Genomic DNA, 24,721 nt, shown 5'->3' with positions numbered 1-24,721 from the left:
CAAAGAGCAGCTAATTTTTTATGAAGTCCAATTCAGCCATATTTTTAAAAGGGGGTTGTCCTTTTTATTTCCTATCTAAAAAATAACTGCCAAGCTCGCCTTCACAGAGATGTTCTCCTAGGTTGTAGAAGGTATATAGTTTTCTGTTTTTTAGTTTAGGTCTGTGATCCACTTAGAGTTAATTTTTTGAGTTCCAGGACTGTTCTAACCACAACTTTATGATAATTTTTAATTGGGCATTCCTATATACCAGGCACTGTGCATACAGTCTGTGTATGCTATCTCATCTAAATACTCAGATTCATCTTTTGATAGGTACTATTATTATTATTATTATTATTATTATTATTATTTTGAGTTGGAGTCTCACTCCGTTGACCAGACCGGAGTGCAGTGGCTGCTCTCGGCCACCGCAGCCTCAACTTGCTGGGCTCTGACGATCCTTCCGCCTCAGCCTTCCGAGTAGCTGGAATTACAGGCACGCGCTACCACGCCCGGCTAATTTTTGATTTTTTGTAGAGACGAGGTCTCGCCAGTTGCCCAGGCAGGTCTCGAACCCGCGGGCTCAGGCAATCCACTCACCTCAGCCTCCCAAGGCGTGGGATTACAGGCTGAGCCACCGAGCCCGGCTCACTTTTGTTTTAATATTTGTTTTTTGGCCCTGGTTCCTGACACAGAACTCCTAATTCCTTGGAACTGCCTGGGCGATGGAGGGTCTTTTGTTCTAATGAGGGGTCTCCTGGAAGCTCCTGGATAGGGGCTGGTCACCAGAAAGACCAGGCCATGATGAGAAGCCCCAACTGCCAACCTGTCCCTCATTCTCTGGAGTGGAGAGAGGGGCTAGAGATGGAATTAATTATTGAGCTTGCTGACCTAATGACACCTTCACAAAAAACCCCAAAGTGTGTGAGGTTTAGAGAGCTTTGGGGTTGCTGACCCCAGCCATAGGCCTCAACTCCATGGGAATGGCAGCTCCCGTGCCCAGGGGCCCGTCCAGATCTCGCCCTTGGGACCTCCTGCTCTGACTCTTCAACTGCACCTTTTACCATCCTCTTATACACATAATACTTGTGATATGATATTAACATAATTATGCAAGTGTTTACCTGAATTCTACAAACCACTTAGCAAGTTAATAGGACCTGAGGAGGAGTCATGGGAACCCCCATTTATAGAACTCCCGGAGGCCCAGATTTGCAACTGGCATCTTCAGTGGGGGTCAGTCTTGTGAGGCTTAGTTCTCAACCCGCAGGATTTGACATTGCCTTTAGGTAGATAGTGTCAGAATCGAATTGAATCATGGAACACCCAGTTGGTGTCCACCAGAGAGTTGATGTGTAGGAGAAACCCCTCATATCTGGTGTTAGCAGTAAAGAACTGTGTTGAATGTTAAGAGCAAAGTAGGAAAAGACAGCTTTTCTATTACATCTCAGGTCAATTTCCTTAATGTCTGTCATTACAACAACTGATTATTTCCACTTCCCTTATTCCAGAATCTTTGATGTTTTTTATTATCGTGTAGTCAACACATGTGTGGCAGTGGCCATGTTATCAGGCACTGTTCTTAGGCTCTGTTCTAATTGAAATACATTTTAAAAAATCCTGAAGCTTTGGCCCTCTCCCATACCTTGGGGAGGTGAATTTCCTCTTTCTCTCTAGCCTACTTTCTAAATAAACAATATTTTCCAATTAAAAAAAAAATCCTGTCCATTATTTGTTTTCACCATTAAAAATGCCTTCTCTCCACTCTTAAGGCATTACTTTTGGCTTCTGAGTATCAGTCACTTATACATACTCCATCTACTTTAAATGTTAGCTTCTTGTTTTATTTTAATGAGAAAAAGCAGAAATGTGTAACAACCTGATATTAGGCATACTTATCATCTTAAAAACACACATTTGTGATTTTTAATAGGATAGAGGTATAAGGGGTTATACAATGGCTTCTAATCCAATGGCAGTGCAGTGCAGAGACAGACATCTGCAAGTCAATAGACAAGGAGGGAGTATTCTCTCTGCACTTAGTGATACCACCCTGATGCCCATCAGTCCTCTCTGGATAGTGTTTCTTTGTATTTCCTCCTTTCTGTTCTTTCCACCTTTCTGTTCTTTTCTCCTTATTAAAACTTGTCACTGGATCATGTTTTACAATATTGGAATCAATATGGTTTCAAGAACTCAACTGAATTAACTTACCATTCTGCCGGGAATTCCCACACCTGGCAGGCCTATGTCTCCTGGGGCGCCATGGACACCTGGTAACCCTCGTTCACCCTGAGAAGTGGGATGTTTCTGTTAGGTAAAGCTCCAGAGACACAAACTTTCTGTTATGTTTTGGTTAACATTAATGATTTAAAAAGGAACTAGGCCAGGCACGGTGGCTCATGCTTGTAATCCCAGAACTTTGGGAAGCCTAGGCAGGAGGATCGCCTGAGCTCAGGAGTTCGAGGTGCCAGTGAGCCATGATCATGCCACTGCACTCCAGCCTGGGCAACAGAGTGAGACCCTGACTCCGTGCTGCAAAAAAAAAATGAATGATGACATTTTTATACCTTTGGCCCACGTGGGCCGGGTACCCCAGGATTGCCATCTAATCCCTAAGAGAAAAACAAAAAAAAAAGGTAAATACATTTCTTTTTCTAGAAAGTCATAACTAAAAATATGCTTTACTCCTTTTTATCTCACTTGAGTATACCTTTTTTCATAAAAGAAAAGGGAGCAGGGAATTCACATTTCAATAGGTTATAGATGTCATATAGTTACTTTGCAATATGAGGCTTTCATCTATAAAATAAGGCATCTGATATTGAGAACTATTATCATTATTATTAATTGATGTAAAAAGTCCAAAGGGGATAAGGAAAAGGCATATAAATAGACATGTTGGTTGTCTAGATTTTTCCAGTGGTCCAGTTTTCTGTGTCCTGGGGACAGTCTGGGTCACAAAGACATTTTCTGTAAATTACAGCCTGTGGTGACGTCTGCAGAGCCTCTGGAAGGCACACTGCAGGCAGTTCTTTTGTTTTGAGATAGTATCCCAGGAAGGTTCATGGTTTAAGACCAGGGTTCTTCATGGGGATTCCCAGATCCTGAAGAAAACTGCACATGGGTTCAGGGGGCCTAGGAATCTTCCGCAATCACATATGTGATGCTGTGCTCACAAATGCTTCTTTCAGAAGAAATCTCTCTGCTTTGCCAAGCGTCCTAGGAGGTTCTCTCTGAGCTAAAGAACAAGAGGGATACTCCTTTTTCTGTGACCTAAACTTACTCCTGTACATGTGATATGACACCAGGCACTTACAAGTAGTCACTGAATAACTTTCAAGACAAATGACAGGAAAAGGCTGGTACTCACCGGGTCGCCTGGCAGGCTTTTCCCTGGAGGCCCTGCCTCACCTTTGGGACCGGGAGGCCCCTGAGGACCGACAGTCCCACCTGGGTCTCCCTGGGAAAACAAGTTCAGAGTCTTACACTGTTGCTCAGGTTCACGGTGGGTGACAGTGGGGAACCATTGCTTTGAGGTGTCACCATAGCCAGTCAAACTCCATTCATTAATTTATTCACTCACTCATTCAATAGTATTTGCTGAGTGCCTAGTTCATGCCAGGCACTGTTCTAGTTATTTTAAATACACTTGGGTTTTAGTGAGTTATGTCAGCAGTGTCATAAAACATATGCATGTGTATGAAGGTGAACCCTCTCAAAAAAACCCAGAATTTATTTATAAAAAATTAGGTATTGACTCTTACATGTTTAAACTTTAGTCACTTTCAAAGTACTCTTCATTTGATGCGATATACCTATCAATATTCTTTTTCCACTGCTCAAAACAGTTTTTGAACTCATCAGTTTTGATGCCTTTTAGTGTTTCTGCTTTTTTGCTTGTCTGTTTCACCTCTTCTACATCAGCAAAATGTTTTCCTTTGAGGACTTTTTTTCACCCAGAGAAACAAAAAAAGTCACTCAGGATGAGATCAGGGGAATAGGGAGGTTGGGGCACGGGGGTCATCCCATCTTTGCTCAAAAACTGCTGAACACTCAGTGAAGTATGAGCAGGTTGTTCATTTCATCATGTATCATGAAATGGGAAAACAGGTTGAAAGAATATCCAAAAGATCTTTACTGAAGCCAAATACAGTCTTTCACAACAACGCTAGTTGCTATACCCATGTCAATGGGTTCCTAGAATACTTATCTAGTCGAGGAAGCTTGTACTACAAGGGGTCTACCCTCCAAAAAATAATTCCAGTTTTTGTCAGGGGAGTGGGATGGGATTGGCAGTTGAGGGAAACTGCTAGGGGAGGGAGGGGCATACCTCATCAACAAGGGTACTTGCATAATCAATGTTTGTATACCTAACCCTGAATTGTACCCCACATATTTATAAGAGAAAAAAAAAAGAAAAAAAATTCCAGTTTTTTGGGTTGCCATTTATGTAAATATAGGCTCAAAAGGGTGCATCTATTCATAAAGTTCTCTAGATGATCATTGTTTTCTGTAAGTTATTTCCCAATAATGGTTCAACATTAATGTACTATTTCCACGTAGACACCAAAAAACAGGTCCTGAAAGATTAAGACTTCTTGGGTCTAGACCACAGTGGGAACTGAGCCTGAGACAGATTTTCAGGGTCCTGACATCTTCCTCTCGAAGTTAGTTCACTTTGATACACGGTGTTTCTGTGCAAAACTAGAGCTGCTGAAATGCTTGGCTCCAAGGTGTGCTGTCCACCCTGGCATAGTTCCAGGAGCCCTGCACTGTCCTTCTACTTCCCAGTGTCCTTATGACCCTCTGTCTCTTCCTTCCACCTTCTTAATACACACAATGAGTGAAACGGGAACCACACCTTCTCTCCTTTGGGGCCTGGTTTTCCTGGGATACCATGTTCTCCTGGCAATCCCTAGAAAATTCAGAATTAACAGTAAAGAGTAATTAGAACATCTGTGAATCTTTGTCAAGAGAACAGAATTTTAACACATTATCTACAAGGAGATGGATTGATTTTGGTTTTCTAGATGGGAAAAATAATTAGTGAAAATTTGTGGCTTACTACTTGAAGTCACCTGGATATGATGGGAAAGAAACTTGAGGAGAATTAACAGAATATCTCACACACCACTGCTGCCAGCATCATATCATGATTTGGGAGGCCATCAGGGTCACTTGATACAATTTTTACCATGTTTTGGAAACAGTGACTCTTGCTTTTTGATTTTGTTCTCTTTTTAGTTCTAGCCACCATCACTTAATCCCAGTTCCTGAGCATCTTGTGGCCCCACCTGTGGTCCGGGATTTCCTCTCTTTTCACAAGGGCTCTGTATGCTGCTCACCACAGCGATCCATAAACTGGGTGTTTGAACACCAAGTAGACTGTGAGTGTTGACCTGGGGAGCCCGGAGGCTTGCCCATGAGCACAGGGACAGAGCAAAAGTCAGGGAGCTGCCTCCGGTCACGAAAGAAGAGAGTCTAACAATTGTCTGTGGGTGGAGGGGTGGGTGGGCATTAATCTGCACAGAGAATGATCAGTCTCCCAGAAGTATGGCTGAGGGTTTTTCTTGTTTTGCTCAAGTGTGAACTGAGGGAGAATTCTCAGCATCCAAGCTGGTAGAAGGCTAGGAAGGTTGTCCAAGGCATTAAAAGCTGAGCTGGATAATGAATAGGAAAGTGCATTTAAGGGTGTGTGTGTTTGTGTGTGTGTGTGTGTGTGGTGTGGGGGCAGAGGGAGGGAGAGAAAAGAGGAGGGAGGGAGAGATAGAGAGGGGGGGAGAGAGAGAAAGAGTTAGGAAGAAATGGAGAGAGAGAGAGAAAGAGAGGTGGGAAGAGAGGGTGGGGTATGCTCCTGGCGGGTGAGACAGGTTGTCCAGTAAGCAACTGATGGTGAGAACAAGAGCATCAGAAACAGCCTTGGGAGGTCCAAAGCACGTTTCATGTGCAGAAACAGTGGGATGCTGGAGGGTTCACTTGCCACAGATAAAGGTCATGCTGCGTTTTACAAATATTCAGGCACAATTTCTATTTTTTTTTTAGCAATGTTAAAGCACACATCACTTTTTCTTTTAGGATCAATGAGGATCTGAAGGCTCTGTGGGACCCAGAGGACCACCAGGAGGTGGGAAGAGAGAGAAAGAGAGAGAGAAGGGGAAGAGAGGGAGAGACAGAAGGGAAAGAGAGGGAGAAAGAACAGAGAGAAAGAGAGGGAGGGAGAGAGGAGGAGGAGGAGAGAGAGAGAGAGAGGCAGAAATAGAGAAGGAGAGAGGGGGGGAAAGAGGGAGACAGAAGGAGAGAGAGGTAGGTGGAGGGAAGGAGAGAGAGAGAGGAAGAGAGGGAGAGAGAGAGGGGGAAGGATAGAGAGAAACAGAGAGACAGGGAGAGAGAGAGAGAGGGAAAGGAGAGATGGAGAGAGAAAGAAAGAGAGAGAGAACGAGAGAAAGAGAAGAGAGGGAAGAGAGGGAGAGAGAGAAAGAGAAAGGAAGAGAGAGGGAAAGAGAGAGGGAGAAGGAGAGAGAGAGACAGAGAGACAGAGAGTGAGAGAGAGAGAATTATGAGTCCACAAAAGCTAGGTTCTAATGCAGCCTGTGATTCTTTCTCCAGAAACACTTGCAGCCAAAATACATGCTATTTTTGAAGGGCTTTAAAGGTATCTTCCTTGAATGGATATGTGAACCCAAAGTTGTGCATGTCAAAATTCTGGCTTTCCCTCTTGGTTTTCCTTATTTCTTTTGGTATTTCAGCCTCCTCCACTGCTGGTGCACCCGACAAACATTTCCAAAGTTGACTTGGGTTCCAGAGACCAATTCCTCAGGCTGCTGATGCTTAGCAGGGCCTCACATGGATATGGGGAGGGACAAGTCTTCCCACAGCCCCATGAGTGAGGTGTGGTGAGTTTTAGTGGCAGAGATGGCCCAGGCCTTTGGGAAGTGTGGTGTGACTGTCACTGGACAGATGTGGACATTCCTTAAGCATGTCTTAGACTCAATTTCATTTCAAAATGTCAAAGACATTATACATACAACATCTCCTGGTGGTCCCCTGGGTCCCACAGAGCCTTCAGGTCCTCTCTGACCCTAAAAGAAAAGAAAAGGTAATGATGTGTGCTTTAACATTGCTAAAAAAAATAGAGATTGTGCCTGAATATTTGTAAAATGTAGCATGACCTTTAACTGTGAAAAGTGAACTCTCCGGCATCCCACTGTTTCTGCACATGAAATGTGCTTTGGACCTCCCAAGGCTGTTTCTGATGTTCTTTCTTGCCATCAGGTGCTTACTGGACAACACGCCTTACCCGCTGGCCGGGAGCATATCCCACTAACCGCTCCTACCCTCTTGGGATGCTGCTGCAGAATCCCAAGTGAAACACACAAGCATCTCAGGGTTGCAGAATGTTGGTTTAGAAATGAATCCCAAATCCTGTTCCTTTTGGGAATACAGCTCAGGTTTATACATTTAATTCACATGGATTTTACTCTTAGAGCCTTTGGGGATGCCGTTGTGAACATGCTCTAAGAAAGAGTTCAAAAATTCTATTGTGAACCACAAGGCACAGTTACTCTGTGTGTAACAGATGCAGCCAGTGGGGGAATCACCATGGAAACAGGAGGACATTTCCGAGAGCATAAGGGGAAGTGAGGTGGGGTGGGCAAAGCGCCTTGGTCCACACACAGTGGCTGTAATCCTCAATCTATGTCCTGATTTATTTTAGGTATTTCTACGTACCTGTAGTCCTGGGCTTCCTGTGAAGCCAGGGGGGCCAGGATCTCCGGGTTCTCCCTAAACACGGGGAGGGGGAAGGAAAGTCAAATGCCACTTAAGTTTTCATGATCTCATGAAGGCTGGATATGCAGCTGAAGAATGACAGGAGTTACCTTTATTCCCTGTGATCCTGCGATTCCAGGTTCTCCCTGTGAATAAAATCATCACCACATGGGTAACGCTTGATTTAGGTGGACACGGACATCTCTGATAAGCTAACTGAATTTCCACTAATTAGCATGCAATGAAGGGGAAATTATGGAAGACACAATGAAATCAAGGAGGGGTCCATTCTAAAGCATGACTCACAATATCAATTACTAATAAATAAACAAACAGTAATTTCGAATTCTCTTTCCTCTTTATAATAGTTTCATCCCAAGGTCACTTTTGCCATTGTAATCATCATGTCCTGTTAGCAATCACTGCATTGTGCATAGGCTGACATTGTCACAATTTGCCATCAACCAATCTCTTGTCCTAGATAATTAAAACTTCAGAGGAGGGAGAGTAGAAGTTAAGGTAATACATGTTGGCAATTCTACTATCAGGTATGTGTACTTAGTGAAAAAAAATTAAGGTTATACAAAATTTTCTTGTGCCATTAACACAATGTTCTGTGTCATTAATATAATTTTTGAAAAAATTGTATCTTATTTCTCAATTTTTGTATTTGAGAGATCCTAAGGATGTCTTTTATAGTCATGCCCAATCACTACTAGTACTTGATTAAAGAAAGTATATCAAACCCGAACCAAATATTAAAGTATCTCTGTATAATAACACATAACATGGCTTAAAATTTCTCACTTATTGAAATCAAAGAGTCAAAAAACACAGAGGAAAAAATAAAAGGCTCACAGATCTTATTTAATCAGATCTATTAGACTCTAAAAGTAAACATACTAGAAATCAGAGATAAAGAAATTAATGAAGTAGAAAACCCAAGATAGTGATGAAACACCTACTTACCCTATCTCCTTTTTCACCTTTTGAAAAAAGCTCCCCCTAGAAAAATGGGCAGAAAACAGAATCAATTATAGACATTTTTGGAAATTAACTCTCCAAGCCTGCGTGTGGATAAATCCTGCATGCCAAACTCAGGCTCCAAGGCAAGCAGGCCTCCACAAAGATCTGGAGCCTCATAAGTTTGCCTTCTAAAGGGAGCATGTGGTGATTAATCTATAACTCCTCCATATTCGCAAGTGAGCCATGGCACTCATCACCTTAACACTGCTGACTGGATCTGAGTGGTTGACAGGTTCGAACGTTGCCCTACGCCTAGGCTTCCTCCCACCTGGTTCACACGGAAAATGGTCACACAGCCCGTAGATGAGGAATGGATGTGATGGTATGGAAATGATAAATGGAAAGACATGAATGTGAATTCCTTCAGTGGCTTATTGTGTGTTGACACATATAAGATCATTATTTTTTGAAATAGTTTTCTAATTTTCATGCTTACTTTAGTCAAAATGACTTGAATTAATTACTGGTTGAATAACAGCTCTGCACAAGTGTGTGGAGCTGGTAGGTTTTGGTAGACAGGTCCTGGGGAGGGACAGAAGCTTGGAGGGGCTGCCTCTCATAGCCAGCACTCCTGATGTCACTGTGTCACTATGACCACAACCCAGGCTACACACACACACATAGGCATGCACACACACACAGGCTTCTACATGCATGTGATCTTGGTTTTCTTGATCTTGGCTATAAGTTCTGTGAGTGCCAGGATAGAATTCATCCTATCATGGAAACTCTGGGGTATCACATACTATTGGTGCACATCAAAGTCTATGGAATTGGATAATTAAGTCATGTAGACATACTACTGACAGCTAACACTTATCAAATTCTTATAATGTATCTAGTACTGTTCTAATCACGTCTATACATTAACATAGTTGGTCCTCATGTATAAATGGGGTAGGTGTTATGCATACTCATTTACAGATGAGGAAACTGAGGCACAGAAAAATTAATTTCCCCAAGTTCACTCTACCAGTAAGGAGTAGTTCAGAATTTAAACCAGGCTGCCTGACTTCAATCCCAGGCTGTGCTTGTTCAGTCTGTCTGATTTGATATATTTTTTATTTGAACTGATGAATTGCCAATGAGATAGAAACTATAAATAAAAAAACATTTATTTTGCATAAGAGAAAGTGTGAGAATCATTATGGGAGATATTACTGCTCTCAGGATTCTCTTTAGGGAAGGCTACTTTCTTAAACAAGTCAAGCACAGGAGAGAAGTAGGTGTTAATTTTCAGCCCCGGTCCCCTGTCTTGGGGATTGTGGGCTCACCTTCTTCCTCCTCCATTTCCCAACTCCCTTGCGGTCACCTAGTTCTGGCAACAAAATGTTAGCAGAGGTGGCATGTGTCACTTGCAGATAGAGGTAATGAGAGGCTTACTTATAATCTCCTGCCCATACCTAAGCCATGGTGGCTGTGATGATCATACACACCAGGTGGTGTGGCTACTTGGTAGCCATCAGCCTGGAATCTCAGGGCTGTGTGGAGAAGAACACCCACCTCCAACTGACCTGCCAGGCAGCACTGTGAACAAGAGGGCCTCTCCTAGGCTATGACACAAAAAGCTCAGGGCTAGTTTGTTTCTTAGTGTAAACTTTCTTATTCTGGCCTTCCAGAATCCGCAGGTTCTGCATCCATAGATTCAACCAACCATAGATCACAAATATTTGGAAAAAAACACAACAATAAAAATAATGCAAATTAAAAAATACAATATAACAACTATTTACATAGCATTTAAGTTGTATTAATATTAAAAGTAATCTAAAGATGATATAAAGTACGTGGGAGGATGTGCATAGGTCATATCCAAACACTGCCCCATTTTATATCAGAGATTTGAGCATCTGCAAATTTCGGTATCCACAGGGATCCTGGAACCCACTCTCTGCAGATATCAAGGGACAACTCTACACCCCATATCTATTCAACATGACAACTTTTCTTATTATTGTCAATTTCTATACAGAGAATCAGGATTTTATTTATATTCTTGGTTTTTTTTTTTTTTTTTTGAGTTTGAGTCTCACTCTGTTGCCCAGACTGGAGTGCAGGTGGCACGTTCCTGGCCACCGCAGCCTCAAGCTGCTGGGTTCCGGTGATCCTTCCACCTCAGCCTTCCAAGTAGCTGGAACTATAGGCACACAGTACCATGCCCAGCTAATTTTTTATTTATTATAGAAATGAGGTCTCACCAAATTCCCCGGGCTGGTCTCGAACCCGCGGAAGGCTCAGGCAATCCACTCACCTCGGCCTCCCAAAGTGCTGGGATACAGGCCGAGCCATATTTATATTCTTACTTTTTGATCCGCATTCTAAAAATCAGTTTAATTTTTAAGAAGGGAGATGATATTAACTAGATAGGAACAAGGGGTCAATTGCTTATATCACTACTTGTTTCTGCTTTATCACCTGCTCACATCATTGCTTATTTAGTTCTAGGGTCAAGCCCAAAGACCACATTAACTAAAGAAACTGGTTGTAAAATAAAAAAAACCGAGTTGTCTAGAGCAGGAGTCTCCAACTTCTGGGCCACAAACCACTACCAGTCTGTGGCCTGTTAGGAACAAGGCCACACAGCAGGAGGTGAGTGGTGGGTGAATGAGTGAAGCTTCATCTGTATTTACAGTCACTTCCCATTGTTCACATTACTGCCTGAGCTCCTCTTTCTGTCAGATCAGTGGTGGCATTAGATTCTCAGAGGAGTGTGAACCCTATGGTGAACTGCGCATGTGAAGGATCTAGGTTGCATGCTTTTTATGAGAATCTAATGCCTGATGATCTGAGGTGAAGCTGAGGTGGTGATGTTAGCACTGGGGAGTGGCTGAAAATACAGATTAACATTAGCAGTGAGGTTTGACTGCACAGAGAATATAATAAGTCAACAGCTTGCAGACTCATGTCAAACCTTTACCAGTGAGTGGCAAGTGAGTTGATGTACTTGTACAGCTGCATCTGGTGGCAAGCTTAAAGTCAGAATCCGACACTTATTTTAGTCCATGCATGTCTTGCTCATCATTTTATTTATCATTTCCATGTGCCTCTTTTTTTAAGGGATGAGTTGTATAATTATTTCATTATATATTACAATGCAATAATAATAAAAATAAGGTACACAATAAATCATCCCCAAATCATCCTTCCATCCTCCCCCCAATCCCCCAGTCCGTGGAAAATTGTCTTCTACGAAACTGGTCCTTGATGCCAAAAAGGTTGGGGACTGCTGGTCTAGACTTGCTATCTAGTCCTAGCTCTCACAGACACTATTAGAGACAAGTCACTTACACTTTTAGAGCCTTCCTTTCCTTCTCTATAAAACCCTGAGGTTCAATTTGCCCCTGACATGTTACACATCTAGTCACGGTCTATGTCCCAGGAGTGAGGGACAATTGCCATTTTATTTATTTATTTATTTTATTTTTTATTTTTTGAGTTGGAGACTCACTCTGTCGCCCAGACTGGAGTGCAGTGGCCGCTCCCGGCCACCGCAGCCTCGACCTGCTGGGCTCCGGCGATCCTTCCGCCTCAGCCTTCCAAGTAGCCGGAATTACATGCATGCGCTACCACGCCCGGCTGATTTTTTGATTTATTGTAGAGATGAGGTCTCGCTGCCCAGGCGGGTCTCGAGCCCGCGGGCTCAGGCAATCCACTCACCTTAGCCTCCCAAAGGCGTGGGATTACAGGCTGAGCCACCGAGCCTGGCTGACAATTGCCATTTTAAAGTTACCATTCAGGATGGGTGGTTCAAAATTCAACTTTGGATGCAGACTGCTCTTGTGTTTGGACCTTCTGACTACCATGCAATATCAAGTCTATATCCTGTTCTGGAATAGAAAGGTTGAGGACATGAAGAGCTATATTGCTCATACAATAGTGTAAAATGCATGCTTTTGTATGTGCAGGTCGGGCGAAGGGCTGATCAAGGGTTAGGAGAAGAATTCAGAGGAAAAGAAGCTTGATCTTCTGGATAAGAAAGACAGGACTAAAGGAAGTGGGGGTGAGGGGTAGGAGGGCTGCCCTGATTGTTGGTAGAAGGAGAGAAAGCTGGGGAACCTGTCTAGGAGAAGGCCTATTACCCCTAGGCACTATGACACCCTCCAACCTTTGCTACTCACAGCATGGAGAACTGGTGGAAAATGCAGAGTCTCAGGCCCCACTCACTCCAAACCCACTGAACTAGAATCAGTAGGATTTAAGTTTGAGCGGCACTGCTCTAATGCTCAGAAAGTCCCTCCGTTCTGCTCTATGACTGTTGCTTTAGAACTGCAGTGGCACTTTGGCACACCTCCCCTCAGGTCCTTCCTATGTCCCGTGGACATGAAGAGAAGGCGGCATCAGTGCTCGGGAGGAAGGGAAGACCTAGAGACCTAGAGAAGCAGTCATGAGATGGTGAGCGGAACCTCCGAGGATAAGGCCCCACAGGTGGTCGGCAGGCGGAGGGGCAGTGACTCCCAGGCTGTGTGGGGTGTGAGATCTCTCGGGCACCATTGGAAGCACTCAGTGGGGAGCCCCATCAAAGACTGCTAAATCCCATGGGCCTGTGGGGGCTTGGACCACATGCTAAGAGCAAGCATGATCTGAAGGCAGGAGGACCGGAATACGTCATCCACCGCATGGATCCTAAGGCTGCCTGCAGAAATGTCCGTCGCTGCAGAAGAGGACCTTCAGTGACGCTTTTGTTTGTCATGCAGGCATTCTAGGACCTCTTTATTCCCTACCCCTGGGATCCCTGTTCACTGGATAAGAAGGAGTAAAAGGGATTTTAAAAGATGTACTACCTTTTTAACAAAGATGAAACATTTGTTAAAACCAATTCTTGGTGATTCTTGAGGGCTGCTGAGTTTTTGTTTTGTTTTAGCACCATTAAAAACACTCATTTTTTTTGTATCTAAGATTTCTATAATCTCTTCAAGTGGTCCTATTTGAACATAAACGGTACTGAAGATGTTTTTTTTTTCTTTCTTTTTTTCCCTACTAAAAGAACTAAGTTTTAAAAGAAACTGACCTCAGTAATGCTGAAGAGTGGCTTGGGAAGTCACTTTGATCTTATAAAGATTAAGGAAGAAAAATAACTTCAGAAAGTAAACTGAGGGTACTTGTTTGAGCAGATGGATGCATGTTTCCAATTTTTTGGATAAATTTCTACCAGTCTTTTGATATACTGATTTTATTATTCATTTTAGCTATGTTTAGTTTAGTTTTAACAAAGCAGCTTAGTGATCTTAAGCCCTAGGTTCTATAACCAGGTCACCTAGGCATGGTTCATGGCTCTAACACTTTGCCACTATATGACCTTGGGCAAAGTTTCTTAACCTCTCTGAACCTGTTTCCTTAACTGAAATGCCAGGGTGATAATGGCATACCTCATAACATGATTTTTATGAACTAAGTAAGTAAATACATGTAAAGGACTTAGTGCCTGGCATAGCTTGTACCAGCTTGAAGAGCTGATCTATTGTTGTTCACCATGACAGGGTCAACCAAGGTACATGGGATTGGAACTGATTTGGAAAAACATATATATATTTTGAGTTGGAGTCTCACTCTTGTCACCCAGGCTGGAGGGCAGTGGCATGATCACAGCTCACCACAGCCTCAATCTTCTGGGCTCAACCAAATCTTCCTTCTCAGCCTCTCGAGCAGCTGGGAACACAGGTGCATACCTCCATGCCTGGCTTTAATTTTTTTGTAGAGATGAGGTTTTACGATATTGTCCAGGCTGGTCTTGCACTCCTGGACTCAAGCAATTCTCCTGCCTCGGCTCCCCAAATTTCTGCGATTACAGGTGTAAGCCACTGCACTCAGGCTGAAAAAATATTTTTAATCCAATTTTTTTTTATTATTCCTCCTCTGTCCTTAAAGCTAAAATACTTACAGGTTCTCCTTTTTGTCCTTTAGGGCCAACTGATCCTGGAAATCCCGGCAGTCCAGTTTCACCCTGTCAAGGCAAAGCAGAGGAGGGATTTTGCAGATTAGATGAGTACTGCGTGGTGACTGTCGAAACCAGAGTGAACACTTCCTCCTTCTAACCATGAGTTTATCTTTCAGCATCCAAGAGACAGTGCAAAGTTTTGAATCTATTTGGGCTATTTGCATAATAATGTGTTTGTCAGCACTTCACAATCTCTTCATGTTTTTTAGGAGTCGATAATATTTCATTAGAATATTTAAATTAGTGTGAAACAAGTTAATTATTTTTCAAGGAAAGAACACCTAGAGGGGAAAAATTATAATTTTGTTCTGGTGTACCCCAAAATAAATTTTTGTGGTCTTAAAGACATCAAATTGTTAAACTGACATAATAACCCAGACACATTTTATTTCAGACACTTTTCTTTCTTTCTTTAATTGAGGAAGTCAGTCCTCATGAAGAAAAATGTGTCTCTCAGCTGTTTTCAGCATTGACATCACTGCTGAGATGACTGCTAGGGACAAAGAAGGCATTCTTGCAGATGTGGTGATGGCAGCTTAGAAATTTCTAAGAAGTCTGGCCAAAAGTCTTGAAGAGGGATTTGTATGTGGCATATGAAGCATTTTTAGTGAGGACTAAACCTGACCTTTTTCTCTTTCATCCAAATTCCTCACTAAGAGGCTTGGGGAGTCATGTCAGAGAAGAACTCACCAGACAAGGTTTTAGTACTCTCTTACCCCATATTCTAAAGTTTGTTTTTCAACCTGACTCTGGCATAACATCACATAACAACTAAATAAGGAAATCAAAGTACCTTATGGTCCTGCAAAGTCCTCTCTTGGGGACTCCCAGACCCTGAGAACCTTGTGATAAGGAAGACCCCAGTCCAAATCCTTTGTTAGTCTAGAGAATGACAGGTAGCCAGCTGGGGAGAGATTCTACAGGTAGTCTGTGGGAATTTCTGATAGGCACAATGAATACTGACTAGTTAAAATTAGAAGGATAATTTGTAACCTTCACAATGTTAATGCAATCATGAATTAATAGAAGCTTTGGGTTTCTAACTATATGAATCTAACTTCCTGCTAAACCCTAAGGTAATCATTAACAACGTAGTCTTAGGTGTGATTTACTTGCATTAAGCTAGCATCTATTTCAGTGTTCACAAATTTTGTTTTCAATGATTCACAGTTTTTTTTACAATGGTGAAGAAGCTAACTTACTCTTTCCCATGTACTCTGTGTGACCTGTTAAATAGTTACTAAACTCTAGAAAGCTTTCCTTTGTCTTTAATAACAAAGGCATGAAGCTCAGAATGGTACAGAAATGTATAAGTGATGAACATCAGAGTAATGGAATGCAGATGTCATGGGAACGTTCTGAAATGTTGTAGCTTGATGTTAATCGATAGCAAATCTTGACACTCATGTTTATAAATACGGACTGTAAAATCTGAGGAGCTGAGCTGACTTTGGTATCTATACTGGCATGTCTCCCTGAATTCTGAATTCAGAAATAAAATTCTTTCTTCCCAGTTCCCTGCCTCTCTACTCTTATTGGTGGTGAGGGAGAGCAGCTGTATGTTCCATGGATCATTTCACTTGTGAGGCACAAATCTATCCTCTCTGAAGTCTGTCACACATGGGACTTCATCTACATATCAACAAACCTGGAATCTTCCACCCTCTTATCTCAACAAAACATCTCCTCTACTGATTTTAAAAATTCCTTAGATAGGAGTGACAAATTATCAGATGAGAAATCTTTGAATCCACCTGTAACCTGCAAGTTCCCACTTGGAAATGTCCCTTCTTCCTAGGTAAAACCAGTGAAAATCTTATATGTATGGTTTCTTGTACCTTCCTAAAATGTATATAATGTATATAATAATCAAGTCACCATTCAGCCATGAATGGTGCACATGTTCTCAGGGCCTCCTGAGAATAGGTGTTTCCAGGTCTAAGTCCACAAGTTTGGTTCAGAATACACCATCTTAAAATATTTTACAGAGTTTGACATTTTTTCATCAACATTAGAAAGTATAATTTGAGAATTAATACTTGTAAAAAGGAAGTATATCACTAATCCAACTTCAGAGAAGCCCCAACTTTGTGTTTCCTTTTAGTATTTACAAAGATCCTTGATTCACCACATAATTCTTAAATAAATGAAGCCCTAGAAGACATGTAGTACTGGTGTTCTTTTCCCAGCCTTAAGAGCATTTTTGCAAAATGATCACCCTAAGTTTCTGGGCCTATACCTTTTTTGCTTATCTTGTACTATCTTTTGCTTTATAGAAAACACAAAGTAGAAAATACCAAACTTTCATGAACCAAACACCCGAAATGAAAGAAAGAAGAAAAATTACAGCAAAGAAGAAATTCCCTATATTTTCTTCTATGTTCCCACTCCAGAGGGAGACACTCTCATGAATTTAGCATTTCTCTTTTCAGTTCATATTTTTGTACTTGTACTGCAAATGTGGAATGATAAACAATATATTGCTCTGACTACTTAAGGCAAACTCCATAAATAGCTTTATCTTGTATATAACATGCTACTACTTGGTTTTTTCACTCAGCATTGTTGTTGTTTTGAGTTGGAGTCTCAATCTGTCACCCAGGCTGGAGTACAGTGGCATGCTCATAGCCACCACAGCCTCAACCTGCTGGGCTCAGATGATCCTTCTATTTCAGCCTTCCAAGTAGCTGGAACTATAGGCATGTGCCACCACGCACGGTTAATTTTTTTATTATTATTTGTTGTAGAGATGAGGTCTCGCCAAGTTGCCCACGCTGGTCTTGAACCCGTGAGCTTGGGCAATCCTTTCACCTTGGCCTCCCAAAGTGCTGGGATTATAGGCGTGAGCCACCGTGCCCAGTCAAACATTGTTTTTAATATCAATCTCTATCGTGTTGTTTAGTTCATTCATTCGTTATAACTGCTGGGTAGCATCCTAACATGTTAATATGTCAGGACTTAGCCCTGTCTCACTGATGAACACTTGAGTTGTATATAGATTTTCTCTATTGTAAACAAGGCTGCAATGAACATCTAATCTTGCCCCTTGTGTGGATGTACCTATCTGTTTAATTTGAAGTCTCTGACAACAGTCTACTAAAAAGTGCATTAAGTACAAATTTATTACAGTCTTCAAATCTTTGACTTTTTTCTAGTTATCTCGTAATCTATACTTTGTGATTTTTTGTATAATGGATAAGCAAGATTGTGATTTTATTCATCAATCTTCCATATTTGTGAAATATATTTTGCAGATTTAATCTTGATTTTATTAAAAATTTAAAACCTCATGAAATATTGTAACCATGCAACCAGCCCAGACTGGGCCTGCTGAGTGACCTTGTAGCCAGAAACTGCAAGCCAGGCAGTCTGGGTGTGTGCAATTAAAAAAGCTTTGATGTCTAACAACACCTAGAACCAGTGCTTCTCCCCTTGAAACCAAGAAGACCAGGACATGATCGGAACCTGAATGCAAGAACCTTTTGGAAGCAATGGGGTCTGTTGAACCAGGAGATCTGGAGCTAAATCTCCCTCAACATACTTTACTGTCAATGGTCAAATTAGAAGTTCTTCAATCAGATCCTGCCAAGCTAACTATCCTAAATCCCTTTCCCTGCCCTCTGATCCCTTAAAACTTGCCCCAGACTCCAAATTGAGGAGACAGATATGAGCTGACTTCTAACTCCTTGCTGACTGGTTTTGCAGTAGTCTTTCTTTTCTCAAACACTGGTGCAATAGTTATTGTCTCCTGTGTAGGATAGGCAGTGAGCCTTATTTGCTGGATAGCAATACTATAAAATATATATTCATTCATTGATCTTTGTTCCAGTTTCCTGGCAGATAGCTCTTAAAATACTTAGAATCTCCTAAGTGCTAGGCATCTTTTGTATGCTAACAAGTTGACTGGTGGCTGGGGTTCCCTGGCTTCGATGGAAGCTGGGCACCAGAAAGACCAAGGGTTGGTCTTTTAACCTCACCTCCAGTTTCTGGAGAGGGGAGGGGGCCTGAAGGTTAAGCTGGTCACTGATGACCAATGACTTGATAAATCCTGCCTACGTAAATGATACTTCCATGAAAAAAACAAGAGGACAGGGCTTGAGAAGCCTCTGGATAGCTGAACACGAGGAGAGTCCTAGAGTGTATTGCCCGGGAAGGCATGGAAGCTCCATCCTTTTCCACATGCCTTGTCCTACACATCCCTTCACCTGTATCCTTTGCAATATCCTTTATAGCAACAGGTAAATCTAAGTAAGTGTTTTTCTGAATTCTGTGAGCTGTTCTAGCAAACCAGTCAAAGCTGAGTAGGTGGTTAGGAGGATCTCTATTTATACTAAGTCAGAAGGCTTCTGATTGGCATTTGATGTGGGATGCAGTCTTGCGGGACTGAGCCCTCAGTCTGTGGGTTTTGATGCTACCTCCAGGCAGACAGGGTCAGAAATGAATGGAATTAGAGGACAACTAATGATGTCCGCTGTAGAACTGATTGCTTGCTGGGTGTGTGGGAAAAAAATCCCACACCTTTGGCCACAGAAGTTGTTTGTATTGCGAGAGTTGATAGTAGGAAAAATCTGTTTATTCTTTTGACTCACCTCAGTACTAATTTTTTATACTATCAGTAATAGTAAGGCCCTGTATGGGACAGTCAAGGGGCCAGATCCATAAGAAGCCAATTTGCAGACTTATCAGGGTGCATATCCTAGAGCAATGCTTCCCAAAGTTCAGTCATTCGCATCCAATTGCATAATTTTTGCTATGTTCATATACCACTAATATGTTCACAGCTTACTTTTTTCTCTAAATTCAATCACATTCTAAATTTAAATAGTTAATATGTCCTGTGAAGTAATATCCATGAAATTTAAAGTTTGTTTGTGATATGTATATATTTTCTTCCTAATACAGTGTAAAGTACATAAACATTTTTTCTTCCAGAATCTGAACATCTAGTGTATCATTAATCTTATACTCATTATGCTGTAGGAGAAGCCATTTCCTCTCACTAAAGATTGTAAACTATATCCAAGTCAGAAGAGTGAGAAGTTGGTGAACAAAGTCATTTGTTTATTTCTTTCATACCAACAACAATTGGCCTTGTAAGCATCAGGGTGGGCAGAATGACCTCCATGTTGCCCATCTGGTAGGTGCTAAAATCCGCAGTGTATAGGTGTGAAGAAAAACCAGGCCCAGTAATCAGACTCACCCAATAAAACCAAAATAGGAAGCAGAGAAGGGGGTCTAGAAATCACATCTGCCCAATATCAAAGGGGTAGGGTAGAAGAGTGTACATGAAAAAGGAAGAGGAATTACATTCATAGCTGCTATATACTTGAACCAATGCCAAAAGATCTCCACCAAAATACAGAGAAGAACCCAACAGAAATGGTAGTCCATCTCTCTGCGTGATCCTGGGGTGACATGAGGGAGGGGTGGGAATCTTAGGAACCTCTTCCCTTTGTATACTGTTCTGCACACAGAAGCATTTTGTACATGAATCTTAGACATATATGGAGTTATTTTTATATTTAAAATGGATATTTAATGATTTATCACTGTGGTTATGAGTCAGAAGACAAGTGATGAATTTACTGAGCATCAAGAAAGGTTGTCCTTCAGTTTGATACTTTCAATGCTATTCGAAAAGCCTGGTGCTGTTGATAATCTGTCCCAAAAGATGTCTTCTATTTTCTCAGGAGTACTTAGGTGTTCCTCCACCTTCCTCCGCTCTCTCTCTAAAGTGCCAGCTCTCCTCAAGCAGCTTGTGGATACATACTCCATTTACCCATCCTGGGGTCCCAGGCAAGCTACAGAGCAGGATCACCCATCACTTCAATACCCACGGACGGTCACATGGATGGTCTCCTTGGCTGTTTACCACCCACAGCAAGTCGTGCTCCTCTGTGTTCTCCCTATGTCTCAGTGGTCCTGATACAGGATGTGGCCTTAGACCAGGAGTGATCTGCATGCAGACATTTCCTGTTCACTGAGCAGCTGAGTTCCAAGTGGCTGGCTGTCTTGTCATTATATTTTGCTGGTTAGATCCTTGAGACATGGCATAAGATACAGCAAGGACAAATCATGTGTGTGTTTAATTACACTTCTGGTTAAATTTTCTGCAACACACATTGAGTCCCTTCTCTGTCAATATCTTGGTGGGACATGCAAAGATGGGCAAGACCGGGTGCCAAAGATGGTGACAACAATAAGTACCAAAGAGTGCTCAATGAGACCTCATGAGAGGAACAGGATTGAAGAGTGAATAGAAAAGCATATATCTTTTGTGAGGGCTTAATATGTGCCAGGTATTGTGCTTTTGAGGGATTTCATCTTAGTGGATTTGAATCCTCCGGCCAACTCTTTGTATAGATACCACGATGTTCACTGTGCAGATGAGGAAACGGATGCTTAGGTCATGAAGTGGCTCTCCCAGGGTAACACAGCTGTTCATACCATGATCAACTTTTGATCCCAAAGCCCATGCTTTTCCCAACACTCAGTGGTTTTCAAACCTGGCTGGGTATTAGAATCATCTGGAACACTGTTAAATAGTAGAGACACAGGCTTGCCCCAAACCAGAGTCTTTATGGAAGGAGCCTGGGTACAGGCATTTTTGAAAGTTCTGCAGGTAATTCCAACATTCAGCTGGGTTCAGAGCCACGGGGCTCACCTCAGGCTAAGTCCTGTGAGAGCAGCTTGAAGGGCTTTGCATGTTCACCACAGAGGTCCCATGAACAGCGTGATGACATTAAAAATCAAGGTGTTGATTGAGAAGAGACACTAAGTGGACATGCACAGGTAGAGTTGATCTCACTCTTCAGCAACTTCATGCTTGTGAGTTTTGTTTGTCTATTTTATGCATTATTTATTGGCAGAGTCTTTCCCCAGTTAATTACATTTTTTGAGTCAGGGTCTAACTCTGTTGCCCAGGCTGGAGGGCAGTGCACGATCATGGCTCACTGCAGCCTTGACCTCCTGGGCTCAGATGATTCTTCTGTTTCAACTCCCGAGTAGCTGGGACTACAGGTGTGTGCCACCACACCCAGCTAATTTTTAAAATTTTTTTGTAGAGATAAGGTCTTGCTCTGTTGCCCAGACTGGTCTTCAACTACTGGGCTCAGTGATCCTCGTAACTTAGTCTCCTAAAGTGCTGGGATTATAGGCGTGAGCCACCATGGTTAGCCAGCCTTGTTAATTATATTTTTTAAATCCCTCTGAATGTACATTGATATCAGATATTGCATGAAGTTCTCTGCAGACTCTTCTAGGTTATTCACTTGAATGAGCAGAGGTAACAGCTATGTCACTGAATTGTTTAAATTCCACTTAAGATTCTGAAACAGATAAGATTTTGAGTAATAGAAAGATCCTTAGAGTTTGAAATACACCTGTTTTACAGAATCAAATTTCTCATCAGTGAGGTCTTCAGAATTCCTAAGTAACATATGTTTCCTAATGAACATGGCAAAACAGAAGTCAGCTGTTTTGTTTCAAGAAATGAATCATCATTTAAATACTTTAAAAGTGTCACCACTCTCTTCTTTGCTCAGCTGTCCTGTGTGACAAGCTTTGTGGTTTTCTTTTCCTTTTTTTCCCTCTTAGCCTGCAAGTGTCCAGCAGTAATTACTTAAAATGTAATGTGTTTACTATGGTGGTGTCTGGTTTCTGTAAGCTATTGGGTAACAGGAAATAATGCTAATGTCTTAGCAAGATAATCTAAGACACTCAAATGACTTATCATTGCTGCAGAATCAGTTTTGGGATGTCTTTTTCAGAATGCCAAAGCTTTATTCATGTATTTATTTAGCAGAAAATGTCATTTTCGATCACTGGTCTATAAGTGTTTCTGTTGATTATCTTTTAGTAGTATTTTCTGGTGTTGGATATATGGTTTTTTGAATAGATTGGCTGCACTGATTTATAAGGTACGGAAGTCATCTTTTCTTGGATTTGTGGTGGAATCCCCTACCCTCCATCAAGAGAGTTTTTGCTGAGTAGGGGAATGAAGGAGCACTCACAGGCCATGTTCCCACCGAGTATTTTCAAGCCCACTCATCTGTCTGCAGAGTTGATGTGCATCTTTTCCTGACAAAGGCACATTCTCACGGAATCCAAGGTCACTACGATTTCAGAATCACATGGGAAGGAAATATCTTTTGTGCAGTGAGACCATCACCTTCATAGCTCACATAACTTAACCTGGGAGTGATGACAGTGAAAGCACGGTGGATACACATCAGCTCATTGTTCCTGAGGACATGAAGTAGGGGCCTGAGCTTGAGGCATTTTAACAAAGGGTCTTCAGACTGTTTCTGTCGCTTGCACAGATTAACAGAACATCAGCGATGAACCACATCTTGTATGCTGATTTTAAAGACCTCATGACAGCGATTTCCCCTTGGTAGGTTCCCTTTCCCTATTCAGCCTTCCACCTGGGAGATCTCCCATGCAGCAGGTTCTAGGCTTGTGACCTAGCCAGAAGGCAGAAAGAAGCTCCTGTTCTCCACAGGCTGCTTACCTCCTAAGGCAGGAGAGGCCCATGGCCACTCTGGAAATGAAACCCTGGCTCTCTTGTTCACTTTTTTTTTTAGATTGGAAAATACAGTTTATTTAGAAAGTAAGTTGGAGATAGAGAGGAGATTTACCTCCCCAAGGCAGGAGAGAGGGCCAAAGCTCAGAAAACACGGCAGCCATAGCTCAAAGAGCCATGTGGCTGACCAGGGTTTAGCCATAGCGCAAAGAGCCACATGGCTGACCAGGGTCTTTTGTTCACTTTCAAAGTCTGATTACCTTTTCTCCTTTTGGGCCACTGGCTCCACGCTCACCATTTCCCTAGGCAAACACAAACAAACATATCAAAACATTCACTTATTTTTAATGTATTCAATCTTTACTTTAGCAAATAGTAGTTTGATAATAGTACTGTGACAGATTTTTATGGACCCCAGGTAGCTTTTGCAATATCTCTGTCTCTCTCCCCTTGTGTTAAATATTCCTGTTATGTATTCTTTTCCATGATCCCTGCTTTGGGGACCCCCCACCCATCTTCTTTGCACCTGCCCCAAGAGGTTTCTCTTGCAGAAGTGTCACCCTTCTGGGATAGAGTGTCACAACCCCACATCGGCTTCTGGCCATGGCAGCTAGTCTCTCCACAGACTTGAGCTTTTCTGGCCCTCTGCACTCCCTCCTCAAATGGTCTTCATTGACCCCAGACTGCTGAGTTAGATTCTCCCTGAGAAGACAACCTTACCTGCTACTATATTGCCACTTCCAGCTCCTGCCCCTGCATCCATGTGCCCATGAGCATGCACACAAGCCATGATCCACGAGCCGTCAAGTCCCCTGAACTCACACCCCTATCTTCTTAAGAGATCTTCCTTATTAACCTCACCTACTGACATCAGGTGAAATTGGACAATCTCTTTAATGCCTTTCTCCCTCTCTCCCTGCCTACCTACCTATCCTTTCTTCTTCAAACTTAACACAAACAAAACGCACAGTTTTCCTAGGTTACTCTTTCTCTCTCCTCCCATTTCTGGGCAATTGTCTCAAAGGGATAGTGAGTGTTCTCCATGCCCACTGACCACAATGGCCTTAGCATTTTTCTCAGCTGAAGTACACTTTATACAGGTATGTTTCCACTCCAGGCCCTGACCTTCCTTGTCTTAGAGCATTTACTCTAGAAAACTTTCTAGTGTAAATTCTTTTTCTACCCCTTTGAGATGTACGTTTTTAGAAAGCCTCTTGCAAGTTTTACAACAGGACTGTCTTTCTCAAGGACCTGGGAGCTTTCCTTTAAGACACAATCATCAAGGAATATAGAGCCTCATCTCCCAGGTACTAAGGGAGGGTAGGAGCCTTGTGCCAATTTGTAAACCTTCTCTGCCTGTCACAAGGATGCAAGAAGGTTGACTCTTCCTTTGGGTAAAGCCAATTAGCAAACACACATAGGTGTGTTCTTTCTCTCCTCCAATACTTTAAAACTCTCCTGGATTTGTTTCAGTGAAGTTGAGC

At 42.2% G+C, this 24,721-nt stretch overlaps 1 protein-coding gene across 1 annotated transcript in view; it reads right to left on the bottom strand.

Moving 5' to 3' along the window:
• COL19A1 (collagen type XIX alpha 1 chain) overlaps nucleotides 1-24,721 on the bottom strand; it is a 333,729-nt gene that overhangs the window by 61,135 nt on the left and 247,873 nt on the right. Inside the window, exons 17-26 of the mRNA XM_008061721.2 lie at nucleotides 23,498-23,539; nucleotides 14,657-14,719; nucleotides 8,722-8,757; nucleotides 7,863-7,898; nucleotides 7,714-7,767; nucleotides 7,011-7,064; nucleotides 4,847-4,900; nucleotides 3,356-3,445; nucleotides 2,553-2,597; nucleotides 2,197-2,274 (exon numbers count right to left, since the gene is read on the bottom strand). Of these exons, the coding sequence (XP_008059912.1) occupies nucleotides 2,197-2,274; nucleotides 2,553-2,597; nucleotides 3,356-3,445; nucleotides 4,847-4,900; nucleotides 7,011-7,064; nucleotides 7,714-7,767; nucleotides 7,863-7,898; nucleotides 8,722-8,757; nucleotides 14,657-14,719; nucleotides 23,498-23,539 (552 nt within the window). The remainder of the gene's footprint in view (nucleotides 1-2,196; nucleotides 2,275-2,552; nucleotides 2,598-3,355; nucleotides 3,446-4,846; nucleotides 4,901-7,010; nucleotides 7,065-7,713; nucleotides 7,768-7,862; nucleotides 7,899-8,721; nucleotides 8,758-14,656; nucleotides 14,720-23,497; nucleotides 23,540-24,721) is intronic.

Source organism: Carlito syrichta, unplaced genomic scaffold, assembly GCF_000164805.1.
Source record: "Carlito syrichta isolate Samal-C Ts95f unplaced genomic scaffold, Tarsius_syrichta-2.0.1 Scaffold305546, whole genome shotgun sequence".
In the NCBI taxonomy this organism is placed as follows: Eukaryota; Metazoa; Chordata; class Mammalia; order Primates; family Tarsiidae; genus Carlito; species Carlito syrichta.
Note: the sequence above shows the minus strand (reverse complement) of the source record. Positions and strands in the feature narration are given on the sequence as shown.